The 22,216-nt window shown below is 45.3% G+C and overlaps 2 protein-coding genes across 3 annotated transcripts in view; both read right to left on the bottom strand.

The window, feature by feature from the left end:
* LOC144772317 (uncharacterized) overlaps nucleotides 1-22,216 on the bottom strand; it is a 290,294-nt gene that overhangs the window by 235,689 nt on the left and 32,389 nt on the right. The gene's annotated exons all lie outside the window — the stretch shown is intronic.
* Nucleotides 2,812-7,313, bottom strand: LOC144772312 (uncharacterized). Its single transcript, XM_078656544.1, has one exon. It carries the CDS (start codon nucleotides 6,319-6,321, stop codon nucleotides 4,978-4,980), a length of 1,344 nt encoding a protein of 447 aa, XP_078512670.1. The 5' UTR covers nucleotides 6,322-7,313; the 3' UTR covers nucleotides 2,812-4,977.

Here is a 22,216-nt window from a genome sequence, read left to right on the forward strand (position 1 = left end):
TTCTCTCTGCCTGTTTGGACATTCTCACCTTTAGATGGTCCACGCTCACAGTCAAAGGAATTTTTTTCCATCTATTATGTGCAGGCCAGTTTTCAGGTCTAGTAGAAGAGATTCATTACCGGCTGTGTCCAGCGTGCCATAGAGGGCTGTAACCTCCACCTCTGTGTTTTCCTGTTTCAACACACCCTTTTGCTTGTAGGACTGTTTGGATTGCTGCTGACCCATGTTTAGTTTCAGAGTATCCACTGGCTTCAGCGTCAGATCAGATAAAACTCTGCTATCCTCCAACTTCGAAGGGTGTGGTAGACGTTTACGTGTGACTAGCAGGTTTGTGAGTGGTAGGGCTCCCAGGTCCTCAGATTCTGGTTGTAATGTTCAAGTAAGCTTGTGCCCATTCGTGATCGTGGTGATCATGGAGATCCACGCCATTGTGATGGTGAATGTGCAAGTCTGTGTTAATATTCTAAGGCCTTGATTACGAGTGTAGGTGCTATTTAGCACGCTTGATAAATAAAGATACCAAGAGTTACCATCGGGTGCAATAAATAACACCTATTAAGAGTTTTTGGAGAATAACATGCAGCGTTTGGTGTTTAATGCACCCAAATCCACAAAGCGGGGTAAATAACATATATAATTGCAATGTTACATTCCAGCAGGTGTGATCTGCTGAAATTTAATGAAGCTTGAGGTATTTAACACATCTGATAATTATTGGATATGTTAAATAGCGTTTCACTCGTAATTCCAACTAGTGCGTAATCAAAGGTTTACAAATGAGTTGAAATTAACCTACCCACCCATAACCAGGCTTTGAGTCTCCTAGTTTATATTGGCGCTGAACCCAACACCAAAGAGTCTGGCAACATGAAGTTCAGCAGTTCGATTTTGCTTTCGCCTAGGCCCGATATAATCCCTGCAGCACATAGATGGTCCTTCTACTCGAGCCCCAGCGCTGTGGACACAGGCCCAACAATGCGCTATTACGCTGTCAGGTAAAGCAGGTAGATATATTCATTAGCACGTGCAGGGGGAGGACAGATGCAAATCTGCTGAGTTCAGAATCTGGTTTTGTGATATTCAGCAGGAATTGGGGCTCTCAATGAGCATGCTGGAATTGTTACGCCACACCTTACTTGGACACAGTAGGCCTGAGTGATAACATAGTTCTCCCTCGTCTTTTTATAGCTGTGTTCTTGTGAATTTTGCCTCCCTTCATCAACTGGGCACATCAATGTAGGCCAGCTGATGGTGGTGGCCGTGCCACTGCCCAGGAGGCCAGTGCAGTCTATCCATGAGCTCTTACAGTGCCAATTAGGCTGTCACCGGCGCAGTTCTCTGCTGAAACCCACATGGACGTGTACTGCTGCCGAATGGAGTTATCGAAAGGTCCTCTTCACACCTTTAGACCTCGCAGCTGGAATGAACGAACGCAGCAGGGCTGGCTTCAGGCATCCCATATTCTGCCCAGCTCCACGGTCACACCAAGTATCCTCCCTGGCCTCACACAATTTAGATATGCCATTGTTTGGCATTGTTCAGCGTATCAGCTGTAGGATCGAGGTGGACTTTAGACTCTGGGATCAGAAGCTTAGTGAAGAGGGGGCAGCAGCTCCCTGCAACCCCTTTTGCTTTGGTTATGGCTAAACAGTTTTGCCAATAACTAATCCACGAGAATCCTGCATGACAAATCATAAAATGCAAATCTGCTGAGTATAATTTGCTGCTTATGAACTTTGCTAATGGATGAACTGAAGATTTCCCAGCTCGAATTTCACACCCCCTTCCAACATACACAAGTTACAGTCTGCGCATCAACATACATTCTGTTTTATTATTTACAAGACTAGGACTATTTAACGTTTAGCGTTAGTCAAAAGCCATAATTCAGTAAAAAAAATAAAAAGCCTCCTCACAATGAAATATTAGCCATATGACGTAGCGTTATATTCGCAATAACTTCAATGAAACAAAAAAAGTATTTGTACATCATTTTGGGCCTTCCACAGAACCACCTTCCAGAGAGAGTAAATCTCTTCATTGGGGCAGACAGTTAGCATGATCTCCATACTGGACCATCATTTAGGGCCTACACACCAATATCATCTGAGCACAGACTGTATCACGTTAACATAGAAAGTTCATGGTGTGAATGATGCATGCTTCATATTTAGTTTAGCGTTTTTCAAAGCAAGGAGAATGCTTAGGAAGTGGTACACATTTTCTGCAGCTTTATTTATTTATTCATGAAACTTATAAAGCACACAAATGCCCAAGGGCGTCTTGGCGCTAGTAACAGTAAACTAAGACTCTAGAAGGCGAGCAGCGGGGAGTTATTGATTGAATAACCATGCTTTGATTTTTCTGCGAAAAATCATCAAGGATTGGGAGGATCGTATCTCCAGGTCCAATGAGTTCCATAGTTTTGCGGTAGACACCACGAAACGTCTGTCACCCCAGGAAGCCGTTCTGGTTCTAGGCATGGACATCAAGAAGGCATTAGCAGACCGTAGTGGTATATTGGGGACATGAAATGATAGGGCATTTAAAAGAAAGCAAGGTCCTTGGTTGCGAGTTGCTTTATAAGCAATGCACAAAGCCTTGAACTTTATTCTGTTTTTCACAGTAAGCCAATGTTCTGCTTTTCTAAAAAAATAAGCTCTATTTACTTCCCCCATGTGTATGTTACAGACTAATCTTTTGAACCTGGGAACCACACATTGCTTTTTCTGTTTTTTATCAGACATAAAAGATATGCATGTATGTCCCCCAAACTATTCCTGTGCCCAAGTGCACACCACAGACAGAGTGCCATGAAAGTAAACATTGCTGTTTAATAAGTGAAAATGTTATTAACATGCAATCCCTAAAGCAACATTCCCAACAAAGCAGAATGACAATATCTATGCTAAAGTGTAATCTGTCCACGAAGTTGAGAAACATGTTTGAAACTGGATTGTTATTTATAGATATGACAAGATTACCAACAGTAAATGAAATCAAACATTTTTAAAAAGATAAAAAATGCATGTGGATGCTGCGTGACAGGATTTCATTGAATAAACATTAGCACATTGCTGGTATTGAAATCATGGTTCTTTTTCAATAGAAACTGACAGACCTCATTATCATGACTGTTAAAAGAAAATTCAAGACTTGAAAGGTTTCTGTAAAATGGTTCCATCTGACCACTCTACACGTCATAATGACTATAAAATAAGAAGAATAAAATACATAAAAATATACTCTTCCATTTATAAGCACGCAAATTTGCCAGATCTGAGCAATGGCTTAAAATCATACTTTAATAGAGAAAAATCACATAGTGGTTAATCCAGTAATATGAATGGGGTTCTGGAGGCATTTCATGGGTCTCTATGAAACATGGATTTCATCAGCAAGTGAATAGCCTCAAACCAGTCTGCAGAGCTTTACTATTGCGTTTTGTTGATTCAATATTCCAATGATAAAAATTCACCTTTATACAGACTTCACTAATCAACAATCGCATTTGAAAAAACATAAACTATTCAACCCAACTGCCATAAAATAATGATGTAGTATAAAAAATACAAACTGAATAACATTTATGTCATGACCCTACATTCCATTATAAGGGATCTGCTCATATATACAAACCACATGGCCTTTGAAATATACCTGGACCTTAATGTTTACATAATTCATTAAGGCCTCCGCCATCCCCGTGTACATGAATTGAATAGAAAAATGTGCCCCATGGTCAACAAAGTTTAAGGTTCCCAACATACTGAGTAATCAGATTAAAGAGCCATCTCTTCTTACAGCATGAACAAGGCAACTTCCACAGTGGGAGGGTAGTTTCAACATATTATTGTATTTTTCCAGCGCTAGAAAGCACAATAACGGAATCTTCCCTGATATTCGCAATGTCTAGACATGGTTTCTTCATACATTTTGTAACTCTGCATGCTGAAAGGTGAAAGAAGCCTTCCCACGTTTACTGTAACCAAAACTATTTGCATGGATGTGTTGCTGAAACGACTTATAATTTCATAACAGCCTCCCTCTTCAGGGAGAGGATGTGGTCTAACGGCTAGGGCGGTCGACTTCAAATCTGGGGAACCAGGTTTGAGTCTCGGCAACGACGCTCAACATCCTGTGATTCTGGGCAAATCACTTAATCTCCTCGAGCCTAACAAAAATTAATGTGTCCTTATGTAACTCAACTGGTGCTCATGTAAAGCGCTTTGATACCTTATAACTTCAGGTCAAGTTCACCCTACATAAAACTCAGGGGAAAAAACACATCGTATTTGATGCTTATGTATGGGTTTTCCTGTGTGTATATTTGCCCAAACACACATAGTTGCAAAAAAGCATGGAAGCCCTTTTCACATCCTTCCAGATGTCATTTCCTCTTCCTGTGTTCACTAATTAACCACTATGCATAATAAATCATAAAAACCATACCCTTATTTACATCTGCAGGAGGTGTCTTACAGTTAATGAGCAACTGAAACAGCCTAGATATTTTATGTTGTTTTTCCTATGTGTGATTGCTGGTGGCATTTTAGGTATGTTGAGCTAGCAAAGCCCATTCCACATTCACTGCATGTGTATGATTTATCTTCTGTATGCCTTCCCAGATGGATGGTTAGGATTGATGCTTGAGCAAATCTCTTTCCACATGTGTGTGTTTTTCTCAATTGTGTGTTAGCTGCTGACCTTTTAGTTGAATAGATTTACTAAATGTCTTTCAACATTCATTGCATTTGCATGTTTTTTCTTCTGTATACCATTGCAGAAGGATGTTTAGATCTGATACTTGAGTAGAGCTCTTTCACATTCTCCGATTAATGTTTCTCCCCTGTGTGTTAGATGGTGGCTCTTTGGATGTGTGGATTTACCAAAGATTTTTCCACAATCACTGCAAGTGTATGTTTTTTCTGCTACATGCATTTGCAGATGGACGCTTAGGATTGATGCTTAAGTGAATTAATTTCCACATTCATCCACATGTATGGTTTTTCCTATATGCTTTCGCTGATGTCTCTTTAAAGCTGATAAATGAGCAAAGCTCTTTCCACATTCACTGCATGTGTATGGTTTTTCCCCTGTGTGTGTTCGCTGGTGGCTCTTTAGAAGTGGAGAGCTATGATAGCTCTTTCCACATTCGCTGCATGTGTATGGCTTTTCTCCTGTATGCGTTCGCACATGGATGACTAGTTCTGCAGTTTTAGTAAAGCTCTTTCCACATTCAGTGCACGTATATGGTTTTTCTCCTGTGTGCGATCGCAGATGGAGGGTTAACTCTGATCCTTGAAAAAAGCTCTTTCCACATTCACTACATGTGTATGATTTTTCTCCAGTGTGCCTGCGCAGATGCACGGTTAGTGACCATGACCGACTAAAGCCCTTTCCACATTCACTGCATGTGTATGCTTTTTCTCCTCTATGCCATTGCAGATGGATTTCTAGTTGTGATGCTTGAGTAAAGCTCTTTCCACATTCATTGCATGTGTATGGGTTTTCCCCTGTGTGTGTCAGATGGTGGTTCTTTAGACGAGTAGAAGTAGTAAAGCTCTTTCCACATTCACTGCATGTGTATGGTTTTTCCCCTGTGTGTGTCAGATGGTGGGCCTTTAGATTTGTATATTGACTAAAGCTCTTTCCACATTCACTGCATGTGTATGGTTTTTCCCCTGTGTGTGTTCGATGGTGTAGTTTTAGATACGTATATATCCTAAAGCTCTTTCCACATTCACCGCAAGTGTAAGGTTTTTCCCCTGTGTGCATTCGCTGATGTATCTTTAAACATGATAAACCAGCAAAGCTCTTTCCACATTCACTGCAAGTGCATGTTTTTTCTCCTGTGTGTGTTCGGTAGTGGCTCTTTAGATTGTTAGATCTACTAAATCTCTTTCCACATTCTTGGCATGTGAATGGCTTCTCTCCTATATGCTGTCGCTGAAGAATGGTTAGATCTAATGCTCTAGTAAAGTTCTTTCCGTCATCACTGCATGTGTATTGTTTTACCCCTGTTTGTTTTTGCTGATGGACCTTTAGTTTTGGTAAATCAGTAAAGTGTTTGCTACATTCCCTGCAAGGATTAGCGTCTTCCCCGGTGCGTGATTGCGGAAGGATCTTTAGTTTTCCTGAGAAAGTAACCTTCTTTCCACATTCACTGCAGGTGTAAGGTTTTTCTATGTGCATTCGTTGATGGATCTTTAGGTGTGCTGAGAGAGTAAAGCTCTTTCCATTTTCGCTGCCTGTGTCTGTGTGTTCTGCTGTATGTGTTTGATATTTGCCCCACAGAGCAGATGACTCATTAAAAGTCATGTTACGTTCATTACACCTAAATAAGCTTTCTGTTTGGCTGTTAGTGGTGGCAGTGTAGGGATTAGAAGTTATTAAAACTCTTCTCACAAACACAGAACCTTTCTGTTATTTCTTTTGTTTTTGGTTGTTAATGAACTCTTAGTTGTGATGGCTGAGGAACCCTAGTGCCACATTCAATATATCCTCCTGCGCTTTCCCCTGTGCATGGTTGGTGATGCTACTTCAGTAATGAGGAGAAGCCAAAGCTCGTCTTACGTTGTGTGTATGGTTTTTCCTTTGGGGTTTAGAGTCTAAGCGTCGGTTATATTTTGGCATAAATCATGTGGTTATGTTTGCTGACTGATCATTGTGGTTCCAGAATTACTAACTATATTTTAATATTCACTAGGGATTTGCAGTATATCTGTTCTTGCAGGACTGATAAAATATGTATGATCTTTCTATCAGGATGTGTTTTCAACTTGCGTTAAGAACTTTCTAGAATGTGTGCAAAGAATTAACTTGACAGCTTATCTAAATATTCATTGTCTTGGACAAGATTTACACACAAGGAACAAAACTCAATACCAAGTTTTTATGCTCTAGAATAATATTCTGCATTGCAAGTAGCCAAACACTTCTTTCTTTTTACTTTCAGATGTCTGCTTCACAATTCATGTTTTGTATACCTATGTCTTGTATACATCTTTCTACGGATTGTAAAGTCCAGCCAAAACAGCGTTTATGATGGACTAACACCATAGTATTGATGTTGTCATATTAGAGAGGGGAGCACTTTTTAAAACTACTTTATCATTATCTAAGATAAAGGGTGGTATCTAGCATGTTTAAATTTTGGATGTGTTCTGCCAGTGTAATTTTTGTGATTTTAAATGTTTTGGGACCAGCAGCATCGATGTCCTCAGCCTCTTGAAGCCGCCGGATTGCACTTGATCTTCCTGTAGGATACGTCTGTTCATGTACGAGATTCTCTGTCTCCTACTGAGTTGTTCCATTTTGAATTACTGTTTGGCATCATTTTTGGTTCTTCTCGAGTATCAGATAGCTTTCCAGTATTGTCATGTTTTCTTCAATACTCTTCATCTTATTACAAGTCCAGGAGTCTCTTCTCTGTGGATATAAAAATACCTGTAATGTCGTAAACTATAAGCAGCAAAGTGTACACTATGTCTCTGAAGAATTGTAAAAAAAAAAAGAAAAATGAAACACTTGAATACATTTTAGCCACCGGTAATTACTCTAGGAAATCCGCATTCATTGATCATGCTGCAAGAAAATAAGAACAGCCCAATTTGGGGAGAGGGTGTAGCCTTATGGCTGGATCGGTTGACCTCGGAGCTGGGGAACCGGGTTCGAGTCTCGGCAACAACGCTCAACAAACTGTGATTCTGGGCAAATCACTTAATTTCCCCGTGCCTAACATAAATTAATATGTCAATCTGTAACGAAACTGGTGCTCATGTAAAGCGATCGGATACCTGATATCTTCATGTCTAGTTTGTGGTAAATAAAAGTTAAAAAAAAATATGTACCAGAGTCCACATTCCTTTGAATAGTAACATATGCAACAACACATAATGGTGTTGACCTTGTTGTCCTTGGTCAGTGAGTTGTGGCTTAAGTCCTATGACATAGCAAGATAATTAATACATTTCACTTTTATCATGTTCAAAGCTTAGGAAATAATATTACAATTAAAATAAAAACACAACAGAATCATTTTCAGGACGATAAACAAATCCTAGAGGGAAACTGAGAATTGGGTGGCATGTCAAAGTGTATGTTGTCCATACGTTCACAGACAAAGACAGCAGCCAAGCAATGTCTATATGATCCCAAAGCGCGATTAGAGGGGCTGCCACATTTCAGTGTATTACTGCTTCTTGCTGCATGCATAGAGATTGGTCATGTGTTCAATAATGGCGGGTTTATTAGGTTCAACACAAACAGTTTAGAGGGAGAGCAGTTCTTAGTGTTTGCAACCTTACCATACGTAATTAAGTTCTTTTAACACTGTCCACAATCTCAAACAAACTGTTGTCAACCATATGGGGTCCCATTAGATTTCGATGTCATACATATGATGCACAGATCATTCAGGAAGCAACCAGATCTGCTAATCAGATCCAAGTAAGATGTGTAAGACTAACTGAAGCTGACTTAATTAAGACTTATGCAAAGGTTAAAACAAATTCTGGAAGTGCCAGATTTAAAATGACACAGAGTATACTCGGCTCCCAAGTAGCTACATGAGATAGGTTTGTACCAGGTATGGAAATCGCAGAGCAGATTATTATCCACAAATTGTAGTCCAGGTCATTGCTAGCACTCTACTGTGAGATAACAATAAACTCATTGAAAGGTGTTTAAAGAGACAACAATTTCTGTATTTACCCTGCTATCAGGTAGGAGAAGAATAGCCATGTACTGGTTAGACTGATCAGGCTCAGCAAGTGGCTTAAAGCTGCTTGTCACTGGAGTGTTGCTGAAAACATTCACATGCAGCACACAGGAAATGAACCTAGACTTAATGAGCACCAGGGAAGATGATATAAAATACTGTCTTAGGTGATGTATGTCTGAGAAATGTTGCCTTCCTGAAACACAACACAGCCTAGTGTTATACCTGACAGTCTTTCTTTAGAGTATCCTTTTAAACAATTAATGTAACTGATTTAAAACGATTACACTTTGTAAGTATGCATTAGGCTGTAATTGGTGACTTGTTGGTTTGGTAGATCACCCACTTGATACTATGTTTGATGCTTGTATTTAAAGAATATTAAAACACAATACAAAAAAATGGGAGCTTAGAGATCGTCAAACAATACTCAAAATACTTACAGAAATGTCTAGTACTTTAAGAGAACCGAACACCTTCTAACTGGTGCATTCAGTGCAACTAAGAAATGTATTGGTAACTACAGACTTCTCTCAACCCAACCTGCAACTACTCACAAAAACAGGTAGTGAGAGAGGGTATGAATCTACGAAACAAATAAAAACAATGACACCACAGACACAGAGCACCATACAAGACCAAAGGGCAGCATACTACAATGGAATGGTAACCTGCAGACCCAGCAGCACAGACACAACCATCGCCAACCACAAACCAAACATATCCTAAAATGTATGGTCTCATGTGAGGTTCACGATGCAACCCTCAAAGACATGTGGGTTATAAATTGCAACAGCTCAGACAGTAAGAGACAGTGCTTTAGGGTCACAATAACTTTGGGCCTAGAAATATAAAAAGGAAAAGCAAAAATAGCAGTACTGTAATGAGCATCGAAGGGCAGACGCTGTTTTAAGGTTAGAATGCAAGAACCCACAACTGAGAAACAAAGCAATGGCACATTCATTATACTGTGCATTAAAAGGCAGTTTAATTGTTTTATGTCACACTATACAAATACCTCAAAACTTATCATACCCATCATGTGCTAGTCTTTGTAATGATATGCCCAGAATTCCCTGATCCTGGTCATACGGCAGTCATTATCAAGATGTGTCCAAACACTGCATCAAACTGCTGGAGTGTGGAGTTATTTACACAAAAAACCCACCCAAAGGGCAAAATGCTAGTGAAATTTTCCTGGCCAATAAGACTTTCACTTTTCAAAATCTACTTCCTAAATTAATTATATGTTTGAGCAAATAAAGCATTCCTAGATTTCTATTTTGTTTTAATAAAACTAGCACAAATTAAATGCTTTGCAACAATGCCCAGCTCAAATATTTTGTAATAGTAAAAAGTAGTCTTGTTTGCACAAAACATACTAACACATAACATAAATGCTGTGTAATAGGAAATTTCAGGTAGCTTGGTAATCACTGTACACAAAGCAAGATGAGGCCCATTTAATCGGACAAGCTGCTCTGAAAATTAGGAAATTAGCAGCTCCTGTATCAACAGAGAGGGTCACTCCTTGACCGTATGTGCACAGCAACCATTGTCCTTATACCCCAGGTTGGGAAGCCTGCAGACAGGTGGGACTCCTACAGGCTGATATCTCTGCTTAATTCGGACACCAAATTACTGGCAAACCGATTGAGAGGAGTAATCCTGGATTTGAAACCCCCAGACCAGAATGAGTTTATGCCACATAGATTGAACACATTGAACTTTGCCACAGCAGAAGGAATTAGGGCTCCGTTGGCAGTAGCCTCACTGGACACCAATAAGGTGTTCGATTCAGTGGAATGGCCCTTCTTATTCAGCATTATGAGCAAGATGGGATTTTGCCCCAGATTCTTGAAATGGGTCAGGTTGCTCTATAATAACCCTGGGGCGCAGCCCCACAAAGAGAGGGGCATGAGGCATGGCTGACCCTCTCACCAATGCTGTTAGTCCTAGCGATAGAAGCGCTGGTGGCATGGATTCAGGTCAACACCCAAATCTGGGGCTGGAGATGGGATCATACATGGGAGGAAATGATATCCCTCTATGCGGATGATATTCTATTGTACCTAGCCCACACAGACGAAACTTATTTTTTGTGGACAAGTGAGATCTTCAATATTTATGGGCACTTCTCCAGCCTTGGGATTAACTGGGGGTATTCCCAGATATTATCGGTGGGCGGCCATCTGGAAGGGACATCATTTTAAAAAAACCTGCTTGTTTTGAAATCTGCTGCGGGTGCTACGGGGAGAGGAGGGGGGGACTGTGAATTTTATCGTCGATCGTCTTTTTAAAAATTTGGCTGCTTTAACTTTGCTGCGGGGGATGACTGGGAGTTGTCAGAGGGTGGGGTCAAGGGAAGTAAAGACTTTCTTTCTTGGCATTGTGCCATTAGAACTGCCATTTTTAGGTCTCGCCTGTCGATGCGCATGCGCATCGAGCAAGGCGAGAGTATTGCGAGTTATCCACTCTTTATCCACACTGCAAGGAATCGTGGCGATTCCTTGCAGTGCCCGTGACTTTTAAGGTCAATGCGCATGCGCATTAAGCTTATGCGCATGCGCATTGACCTTAAAAGTCACGGGCGCGTGCATGTCCGTCTTTGTTTACCGTGTCGCATTTCTCCTCCCCCCTCCCCTCTCTTCCCTTCGGCTTGTTTGTTGATTTGACCCGCTCCGCCCCCTCCCCTTCCCACCGTGTCGCATTTCTCCTCCCCCCGCCCCTCTCTTCCCTCCGGCTTCGTTTTTTTTTTTTGTTTATTTTACCCGCCGTGTCTCCGATCCTTTCGCTTGTTTATTTGAATGAGCGTTTCCCTGGCTTAGAGCGGCACCCAATTCATGGGTGCCTTACTTTAATGTATACAGATGCTTGCTCTCCTCCCTTTGTGAGTGTTTCTCTGGCTCAGGCAAGCATGCTGCTGGCTTTCACGTTCCTGTAGCTGTACCCTTTACATCCGTGTTCCTAACCTTACTGCTTCAGACTATTAAGCCACCTTCACACCACCAGCCCCCTTTAGCAGCCCACGCATGCTCCTCCGCACAGAGGTTCCAATCACAGTAACTGCATGCCACAGCTTCTTCGTAACTAACGTCCTCCTGTGCCGTGAACCTCAGAGAACGAACAAGAAAGAGGTTACTGGAGGTTCTTTCAGTGGGTACACACTCTCCCTGAAATCTCAGCTGAGGGGCACCGACAGCGAAACTGGTTAATGCAATCTAGTATCGCATTTCTCCTCCCCCCTCCCCTCTCTTCCCTTCGGCTTGTTTGTTGATTTGACCCGCTCCGCCCCCTCCCCTTCCCACCGTGTCGCATTTCTCCTCCCCCCTCCCCTCTCTTCCCTCCGGCTTCGTTTTTTTTTTTGTTTATTTTACCCGCCGTGTCTCCGATCCTTTCGCTTGTTTATTTGAATGAGCGTTTCCCTGGCTTAGAGCGGCACCCAATTCATGGGTGCCTTACTTTAATGTATACAGATGCTTGCTCTCCTCCCTTTGTGAGTGTTTCTCTGGCTCAGGCAAGCATGCTGCTGGCTTTCACGTTCCTGTAGCTGTACCCTTTACATCCGTGTTCCTAACCTTACTGCTTCAGACTATTAAGCCACCTTCACACCACCAGCCCCCTTTAGCAGCCCACGCATGCTCCTCCGCACAGAGGTTCCAATCACAGTAACTGCATGCCACAGCTTCTTCGTAACTAACGTCCTCCTGTGCCGTGAACCTCAGAGAACGAACAAGAAAGAGGTTACTGGAGGTTCTTTCAGTGGGTACACACTCTCCCTGAAATCTCAGCTGAGGGGCACCGACAGCGAAACTGGTTAATGCAATCTAGTATCGCATTTCTCCTCCCCCCTCCCCTCTCTTCCCTTCGGCTTGTTTGTTGATTTGACCCGCTCCGCCCCCTCCCCTTCCCACCGTGTCGCATTTCTCCTCCCCCCTCCCCTCTCTTCCCTTCGGCTTGTTTGTTGATTTGACCCGCTCCGCCCCCTCCCCTTCCCACCGTGTCGCATTTCTCCTCCCCCCTCCCCTCTCTTCCCTCCGGCTTCGTTTTTTTTGTTGTTTATTTTACCCGCCGTGTCTCCGATCCTTTCGCTTGTTTATTTGAATGAGCGTTTCCCTGGCTTAGAGCGGCACCCAATTCATGGGTGCCTTACTTTAATGTATACAGATGCTTGCTCTCCTCCCTTTGTGAGTGTTTCTCTGGCTCAGGCAAGCATGCTGCTGGCTTTCACGTTCCTGTAGCTGTACCCTTTACATCCGTGTTCCTAACCTTACTGCTTCAGACTATTAAGCCACCTTCACACCACCAGCCCCCTTTAGCAGCCCACGCATGCTCCTCCGCACAGAGGTTCCAATCACAGTAACTGCATGCCACAGCTTCTTCGTAACTAACGTCCTCCTGTGCCGTGAACCTCAGAGAACGAACAAGAAAGAGGTTACTGGAGGTTCTTTCAGTGGGTACACACTCTCCCTGAAATCTCAGCTGAGGGGCACCGACAGCGAAACTGGTTAATGCAATCTAGTAGCACAATTAGGGGAGTGATGATCATTTTTATGTGTTGATACATTTTAATTATTCAATGAAAGTTTTACTGCATTTTTTTTTTGTTGGGTAGCTTCATCATTAACAATGGCGGCGCGTGCCTTTATTCATCTTTAATAATGGCGGTAGCATGCCTTTCTTTTGTTCTGCGCGGCTCGCCCATCTCTTTATTTACTTTGCTGTCATTCAGAAGCTGTCAGTGGTGGCCGCTGTTCAACAGCCTGTTGCGTTTTTGCGGTCACAGGAAACAAAGTTCCAAAACGTTCCTGGGGCCGTAATCGAAAAATGTCATGTCAGCATTAGGAATAGGCGTGGCAGAAAGCAGCATAGCTTTTTCACACCGCCTACAATGTCTCCAGCCTTATATCTGCTTTATTCGCTACAATCAGCAAGTCATGAATATTTGTTGGGCGAAGCGACATTTAACGCTTTGCAGTGAGTTATAGTGCGTGTGCATTTACACATGGGGAAGGGGGTTGTTAAGCGCCTGCTGCACAAAACATTGCTCTAGGAGCGCTGCGCAGCAGACAATGGAAATCCGATGGAAGTAGATAAGCACTAATCACTGGTTACATTCTCAATGGCTCCCAATGCTGATAAATAATGTTTAATATTTGTTATCAGACGCCACAGTGGAGCCGCTGCAGTTCTGTGTTCATTTCCACACAGAAAGCCGGCCCTCTTCTTTCTCTCACTAGCTCGCCTCCAACCCTCATCTCCCAATGTAATTTCATGTAATTCTTTTAGTGAACGACTTTATTACAATGATGCCAAATCCACGATAAGAAGACAAGCAGGTTTATTGCAGCACAGCTAAGGCGTCCGCCCAGGTTGATCTCCAGATGCAACTGGAGATAACTGAGTGGAATATACAGTTACAGGCACTCCATTAAGAATGTAGAACGCCATGTGAAAATACACAGAGCGCACAACAACCAGGCCTCATCAGCTGTACCTCAAAACAACCAGGACTCATCACCCCTCTCTCACAACAACCAGGCCTCATCACCCCTCTCTCACAACACTCACTCTCACTCACCCTCAACCCCTCAGCCTCACCCTCACCCTCACTCACCCTCAACCCCTCACCCTCACTCACCCTCACCCTCACTCACCCTCACCCTCACTCACCCTCAACCCCTCACCCTCACTCATTCACCCTCACTCACCCTCAACCCCTCCCCCTCGACCCCTCCCCCTCAACCCCTCACCCTCACCCTCACTCACCCTCACTCACCCTCAACCCCTCACCCTCAAACCCTCACTCACCCTCAACCCCTCACCCTCAACCCCTCACTCACCCTCACTCTCACCCACCCTCACCCTCACTCACCCTCAACACCTCACCCTCAACCTCAACCCCTCACCCTCACTCACCCTCACTCCCCCTCACTCACCCTCACTCACCCTCACTCACCCTCACTCACCCTCACTCTCACTCACCCTCAACCCCTCACCCTCACTCACCCTCACTCACCCTCACACAGTGCAATAGTTCTCAGACCATTTCAGTTAGAGCTTTTAGAAATGTTTATGGCTTTTTTTATTTGTAATACTTTAGCATTGGCTACAGGAAACAAAAATGCTAAACATTGACAAAAAAACCCCATAAACAATTCTAAAAGCACTAACTCTAATGGTGCGAGACCTATTGCATTTCCAATGCTTGTTGTGCACTGTAGCTGTTTGCCCAGCAAGCCTTAAACGAGGGATGAGGAACGAAGAGGCACTGGTGCAGCAAAGGCATGCCTAAGGCAAGCAGGTCTGCGCCCTTCTGGGACCAGGAATGCTGTGCTTGCCCCATCAGATAAGGTAAAAATACCTGCTTGTTTTGAAATCTGCTGTGAGGGATACGGGGGGCGGGGTGGGGGACTGTGAATTTTATCGCCGAACCTCTTTTTAAAAATGTGGCTGCTTGAATTTTGCTGCGGGGAATTACTGGGAGTTGTCAGAGGGTGGGGTCAGGGGAAGTGAGGATTTTCTTTCTTGGCATTGTGCCATTAGAGCTGCCGTTTTTGTGCATTGTAGCGGTATGCCCGGCAAGCCTTAAATGAGGGACGAGGAAAGAAGAGGCACTGGTGCAGCAAAGGCATGCCTAAGGCAAGCGGGTCTGCACCCTTCTGAGACCAGGAATGCTGCCCTTACCCCATTAGATAACGTAACAAACATGTGGCCAAGAAGACCCTGGGCCCAATGTCACTCAAGCTCTTCCCCCAGGCTACCACATTATAAGGCTGCATAGAAAGACAAAAGTTGGCTGTGGAATCGCTTAGCTTTTTCTCTAACCTTAGGTTCTACCTTCACTTTTGCCGAATCCTCATATATAGACCCCTATACCAAATTGTTATGTTATGTTATGTTATGTTATGTTATGTTAAATTCCATCAAACTCTCCCGAAGGCAGTTGCTGGGTTAGCTGTGGATAGGCCTAATTTCTCTTCACCCAGAGATGTGAATCTCCACATTGATGACCTGCCTTGTAGTGCCTCTAAAATGATATTGCATGATATGGCCTCCCTACAGCTGCTTCATTAAATGTAGGGTCAGTCTAATAATAAAGGTCAAACTTGTGGCCTGGTGCTTCGCAATCCCTGGCATCTCAGGACCACACCTCTCTTCCTCTATCTTGGTCAGACCAATTTCTTACCCCCCTTATCCTCACCAAGTCCTCCCCCCACCCTCCTTCCCTGGTTAAACGGCTGAAATGTCATTGGGCCAAACTTAATTTGGAGAATTGGCTGAAGGCCTTGGAAACCTCTAAACATGATCCCCTGGATAACATCGATCTAGCCGCTCACCAGTTTAATGAGTGGCTGGTCAACTCATCGGATGGGGTCTTCCCACAAGTTGGCATAAAGACGTCCAGCAATCTCACAAGTCCCCCTGGTTCATGGCTCAGCTAATGTCTTGGAAGAAAGAATGCAGGCATCTAGAAAGAAGATGGATGAAGACCTATGATGTGATCAGTAAAGCGGAATATAGGAACTCCATCAGGATTCATTATGCATCAAATGTTCGCAAGCTGCCTTCTACTCCACAAAAATCACTAACTCTTTCAATGCCCTTAAGGAGATTTTTAATATTTTAAAAGACATCACAGAACCCTTGGCAGTCAGACCTACTTTGATTGCATCGATTGAGCACTGTGATGAATTGGCGTCTTTCTGCCAGAAAATAATCATGGACGTTTACTCCCCATTTCTGGACATTTCTGATCCGGTGGACCTTTGCTCCAGTAATTTTCCTCAGGATGCTCAAGAACGCTCCCTTTTGGGTTTTCTTGACCTCACCATGTGTTTGGTAAAGGAGCTCCTACAAACTTAATTCTGGTTCACCTTTGGATCCTGGCGCGTCCCCACATCCTCCGTCAAGGGTCTGATGTTGTTGTTCCTGTTCTGACAGAACTATCAAATCTTGTTCCTGTGTTGTGGATGAGTCCCTCTCCAGTGGAAGCATGCAATCATCAGATCACTCCTACCTTGACTCCAATAGTAGTAATTACAGGCCTATCTCCCAAATCCCTTTGTTGCGCAGCTTCTAGAAAAACATGTCAATAAAAACCTTTCCGCCTTCTTCGAACATAAGGAACTCCTTCATTACATCGAGATGGGCTTCCGTCCTCCACGCAGCACCTAATCAGCACTGTTGACGGTTGGTCGAGAAACTCAGGCAGCTCGTGGCTCACGGAGGATCTGCAGCCATCGTTCTGCTAGACTTCAGTGCTGCGTTCGATACCATGGACCATCCCACTCTCTTGCAGAGGATTCATCGACAGGGCATTCGATTGGCTTTCCTCCTTCTTGAAGAATAGTACCATTTAGGTTCAGGATCAGTCCTGACTTTCAACCAGTCTCCCGTCCTGCTGTGGAGGGCATTAGGACTCCCTCCCTGAGCCCCACTCCGTTCAATCTCTATCTACATCCCCTTGCTGACATCGTGCACTTCTAGGAGTTGTCGTTGGTTTCTTATGCCAGAGACACCCAGTTGGTTGTGTCAATCTCCCCTGAATCTGGCTCAGGCCAGCTATCTCAGACTCCTTGTCTTCAGGAAGTAGCCAGCTGGATGGCTGGTTGTAAATAAAAACTCAAGGAAGACTAAACAGAGTCCTGTTGCTGGGTAACAATCTCAACAACTTTGCTCTCAGCCCCCTCCCACACTGTCTGAGCAAACTTTCCACTCACAAAAACTCAATCAAGAACCTTGGGATTTGACTTGACTCTGGTCTTACCGTGGACCATCAAGCCAAAATACTTGCTGCCAGTGCTACGGCATCCTGAGACTATTGTGGAAGGTCTTTCACCTACTGCCTTCCACCACCAGAAGAGAGATCATTTAGGCCATTGTGCTTTCTTGGCTCGACTACGGGAATGCCCGGTCTTTGGCCTCACCCCTCTAGGTTGTCAGGAGTCGGCAGAATGCTGCTGTATGCCCCGACAATCATTTTGAAACACCAATCGACCACCAAGGCTCTGAGAGATCTACACTGGCTTCCAGTGGAACACCAAGAGACTCTCTACAGTATTCACAGGGCACTTCATAGAAAGGGTCCTTCCTTGTTGAGATCATTAGCCTCTCTTGATCTCCCTGGGAGCCGTCAGATCTTCATCAGCCCACCTTCTGAAGATCCACTTCCTTTCTGGCCCTCAGACTTTGGAACACTCTACCACTGAAACTGGCCTTAAAGACCTGGCTTTTCTGCGACTGATCTTCAATCAATCAAGGGTTTGTAAAGAACTGCTACTCACCAATGAGGGTCTCAAGGCGCTGCGGGGTGTGGGGGGGGGGGGGGGGGGGGGGGTGCTGATCATCTGGGTGTGGAGTTTCAGTCTAAGAGCCAAGTCTTGAGGTCTTTCCTGAACTGGGTCAACGACGCAGATTACCTAAGGTGGAGGGGTAGGATGTTCCAGTTCTTGGCGACGAGATAGGCAAAGGGTCTTCCTCCGGTTCTGGTTTTGTGGAACCGTGAGATGGAGGCTAGGGTGAGATGGGCGGAGAAAAGTTGTATGGCGGGTGTGTGGAAAGTGAGGCAGTGGTTGAGATATTTTAGTCCTGCGTAGTTGAGGGTCTTGTGGGCGTGAGTGGGTAGCTTGAAGGCAATTCTCTTGTTTATAGGGAGCCAGTGGAGTTGTTGGAGGTGATGTGTCATGTGGCTGTGGCACGGATGTTGAGGACCAGTTTGGCTGTGGTGTTTTGACTTTCTATAGCTCCGTGAGCTGTTTCTGGGTGATACCGTCATTCAATGCGTTGCCGTAGTCAAGTCTGTTGGTGATGAGTGCGTGGGTGGCCATCTTTCTGGATTCTGTGGGGAGCCATCTAAATGTCTTTCAAAGCTGGCTAAGCATGTGGAAACAGAACGAAGATGCTGTGGTGATTTGGCTGTTCATTGAGAGCGAGGAGTCCAGCATGATGCCATGGTTGTGTGCGTGGTCCGTAGGGGTGGGAGAGGTTCCTAGTGTAGCGGGCCACCAGGAGTTGTCGCAGGCTGAGAGGCTGGGTCCCAGGATGAGTACTTCGGTCTTATCAGGGTTGAGCTTTAGGCAGCTGTCTTGTATCCAGGTAGCAACTGCCTTCATTACGCTGTGAAAGTTGATTTTGGCAGCTGTGGATTCGTTGGTGAGGGAGATGTTCAGATGGGTGTCCTTGGCGTAGGGGATGATGTTGAGTCCTTGGCTTTTGATGATTGCAGCAAGGGGAGCCATGAAGATGTTGAAGAGGGCGGGGCTCAGGGAGGAGCCCTGTGGATATCTGCAGCTGCTCTCTGTAGGTTCTGAGAGGAACGGGGGTAATCGGACTCGCTGTGTTCGGGCGGTCAGGCAGGAGTAGATACAGTCCAGTGCCATGTCGGCGTTGTGGAGCCTCGTGATTAGGATGCGATGGTAGAAGGTGTCGACGGCAGTCAAGAGGTCCAGTTGGATGAGGGCGGCAGTTTCACCCAATATGAGAAGGAAGCGGATGTCGTTGGTGGCAGCGAGGAGTGTGGTCTCGGTGCTGTGGTTGCTTTGGAAGCAGGATTGGGAGGTGTCCAGGACTTGGTCCTCTTCGAGGAACTCGGATAGCTGGACGTCGCCACCGATGACATCAGGGCCCTACTGGACAACAGCGAAACCGCGGCCCTCATCCTCCTAGACCTCTCAGCCGCCTTCGACACGGTGTGCCACCGCACCCTAAGCTCACGGCTCCACGACGCAGGAATCCGCGGTAAACCTATGGACTGGACCTCCTCCTTCTTCTCCAGCAGAACACAGAGCGTCCGCCTGCCCCCCTTTAGATCCGAAGCCTCCAAGATCATCTGCGGCGTTCCCCAAGGATCATCCCGCAGCCCGACCCTGTTCAACATCCACATGGACCCACTCGCCCGAGTCACCAGACTGCAGGACCTCAACATCATCTCCTACGCCGACGACACACAACTGATCATCTCCCTCACCAAAGACCCTTGAACCGCCGAAACCAAACTCCACGAGGGAATGAAGGCCGTCGCCGAATGGTTGAAGAGCAGCCGTCTGAAACCGAACTCGGACAAGACAGAGGTCCTCATCCTTGGCTCCACCCCCTCAGCCTGGGACGACTCCTGGTGGCCGACCGCCCTGGGTGCAGCACCAACACCCACCGACCACGCACGCAACTTGGGATTCATCCTCGACTCTATACTCTCCATGACCAAGCAAGTCAACGCCATCTCATCCACCTGTTTCAACACCCTCTGCATGCTCCGAAAAATCTACGGGTAGATCCCTGCCGACACGAGAAGAACGGTCACCCAGGCCCTCGTCAGCAGCAGGCTGGACTAGGAAAACACCCTCTACGTGGGAGCCCCGGCGAAACTGCTGAAAAGACTACAATGCATATAGAACGCCTCCGCATGCCTGATCCCCGGCAACCCTCGCCACAGCCACATCACACCCTACCTGAGAGACCTACACTGGCTCCCCGTCAACAAGAAGATCACCTTCAAGCCCCTCACCCACGCACAGAAGGCACTCCACAACACCAGACCGTCATACCTCAACAGTCGACTCACACTCTACACCCCCAGCCGCCAGCTCCGCTCCGCTCCGCGGACCTCGCCCTCACCACCGTCCCCTGTATCCAAAGAACGACCACCGGCGGCAGATCATTCTCCTACCTTGTCGCCAAGTCCTGGAACGATCTCCTCATCCTCCTAGGATAGACCGAAGACCTTCAGGAGACTACTGAAGAGCTGGCTGTTTGAGCAGTAGCAGCACCCCCCGCGACTTGAGACCCTTACGGGTGAGGAGTGCGCTTTACAAATGCCTTGATTGACTGATGACCTTGGCTGGGAAGGGGAGGAGGGAGATGGATCTGAAGTTATTGAGATCTGTCGGGTTGGTGGACGGTTTCTTCAGAAGGGGGTTGATCTTGGAGTGTTTCCGGTCGTCTGGGAAGGTGGTGGTTTCAATGGAGCAGTTGATCTTCCGCAACAGTTTTATCATGCTCCCTTCAGTGTTTATAGCAGCGCTGGGAGACCTTCGCGTAGCCATGCGATATAATATATAAGCCCTAAGGAATAGAATAGCATGCTGTGGTAGGAAAAACAGCCACCGATGGTTGAAGCTTGGATTTTTTTCAACCCTTTGCAGCAAAACCACCTCTAAGGGACAATAACTGTAATTGGCACCATTTGGCAGGTTAGAACTACCATACGAGGAATTCAGGGGTTGCAGACAAAGTCTTTGATGACCCGGAGACTTCTTAACAGGATGCAAGCTGACACAACCCCTTGGAGAACCTTGGCAAGCAGGATGTAGAAAGCAAAAGTCCAGTCCTTTCACTGCCCAAGACAGAAGCAGCAAGCAGTAGGCCAGCACGACAAAGCAACAATCAGAGTGGATGTTCCCCTTCTACAGCATCCAGCTCTTCCAGGAAAACTTCAAAGGAAAGTCTTTGTATTGGATATGATCCTGCCTTTCCTTGACCTGGCTCCAGATACACTATAGGGGTAGGAGACAGCTCTGTGTGAGGACAGGCACAGCCCTATTCAGGTGTCAGTGACAACTCCTCCCAGCACTCTAGCTCAGCATAGTGAAGGTTCATCAGGATATGCAGGGCACACCTCAGCTCAGCTCCTTTGTGTGACTGTCTAAAGTGAATGCACAAGCAGCCCAACTGTCACCCTTCCTCAGACGCGTATTCCACAGGCAGGCAGAGGCACAGAATAGTAAAGCATGAAAGTGGCATTTTCAAACACGCAATTTAAAAGCCAACTTCACTATAAGACGTATTTTTTAATTGTAAGTTCAAGGACTCCAAACTCCAAGTATCTATCTCTTTCCAATTAGAAGTGACACTTCTAAGAGGTTACAAGGCAGCTCCCAAATCGGCCCCTGGAAGAAGGGTGAACCCCTGAATAAATCAAATAGGGTAAGTAGGGAGCGAGTAGGAATATTAAAATGAACAAAAAGATTACCCAGAACGGAGCGTGCAATTAAAACACAAAGCGTAACACAGTATTACAATAGTAAAAATTTATATCAAGGTGTCCTAGCTCCCGGCTTTTCGCCTCAGGAGCCTCTAGCTCTAAAGACTTCTGAGACTTCTTAACAGAATGCAAGCTGACACAAGCCCTTGGAGAACCTTGTCAAGCAAGATTTAGAAAGCAAAAGTCTTGTCCTTTCCCTGCCCAAGACAAAAGCAGCAAGCCCGCACAACAAAGCAACAAGCAGAGTGGAAGTTACCCTTCTACAGCATCCAGCTCTTTTTGGCAAAATCTCCACTTAGTATGAAAGTGTTCTGAAGTTATAGTGTCAAAGTTCCAGTACTTCTAGTAGTGTCTGCCTTTGAAGTAGGCAAACTTCAAAGGAAAGTCTTCGTATTGCACATGATCCTGCCTTTCCCTGACCTGGCTCCAGACGCACTACAGGGGTAGGAGACTGCTCTGTGTGAGGACAGGCACTGCCCTATTCAGGTGTCAGTGACCACTCCTCCCACCAC

Source organism: Lissotriton helveticus, chromosome 8, assembly GCF_964261635.1.
Source record: "Lissotriton helveticus chromosome 8, aLisHel1.1, whole genome shotgun sequence".
NCBI lineage: Eukaryota > Metazoa > Chordata > Amphibia > Caudata > Salamandridae > Lissotriton > Lissotriton helveticus.

Excerpts from the sequence above, each read along its gene's own strand:
- LOC144772312 (XM_078656544.1), bottom strand. The coding sequence starts at position 6,321 with ATGACTTTTAATGAGTCATCTGCTCTGTGGGGCAAATATCAAACACAT.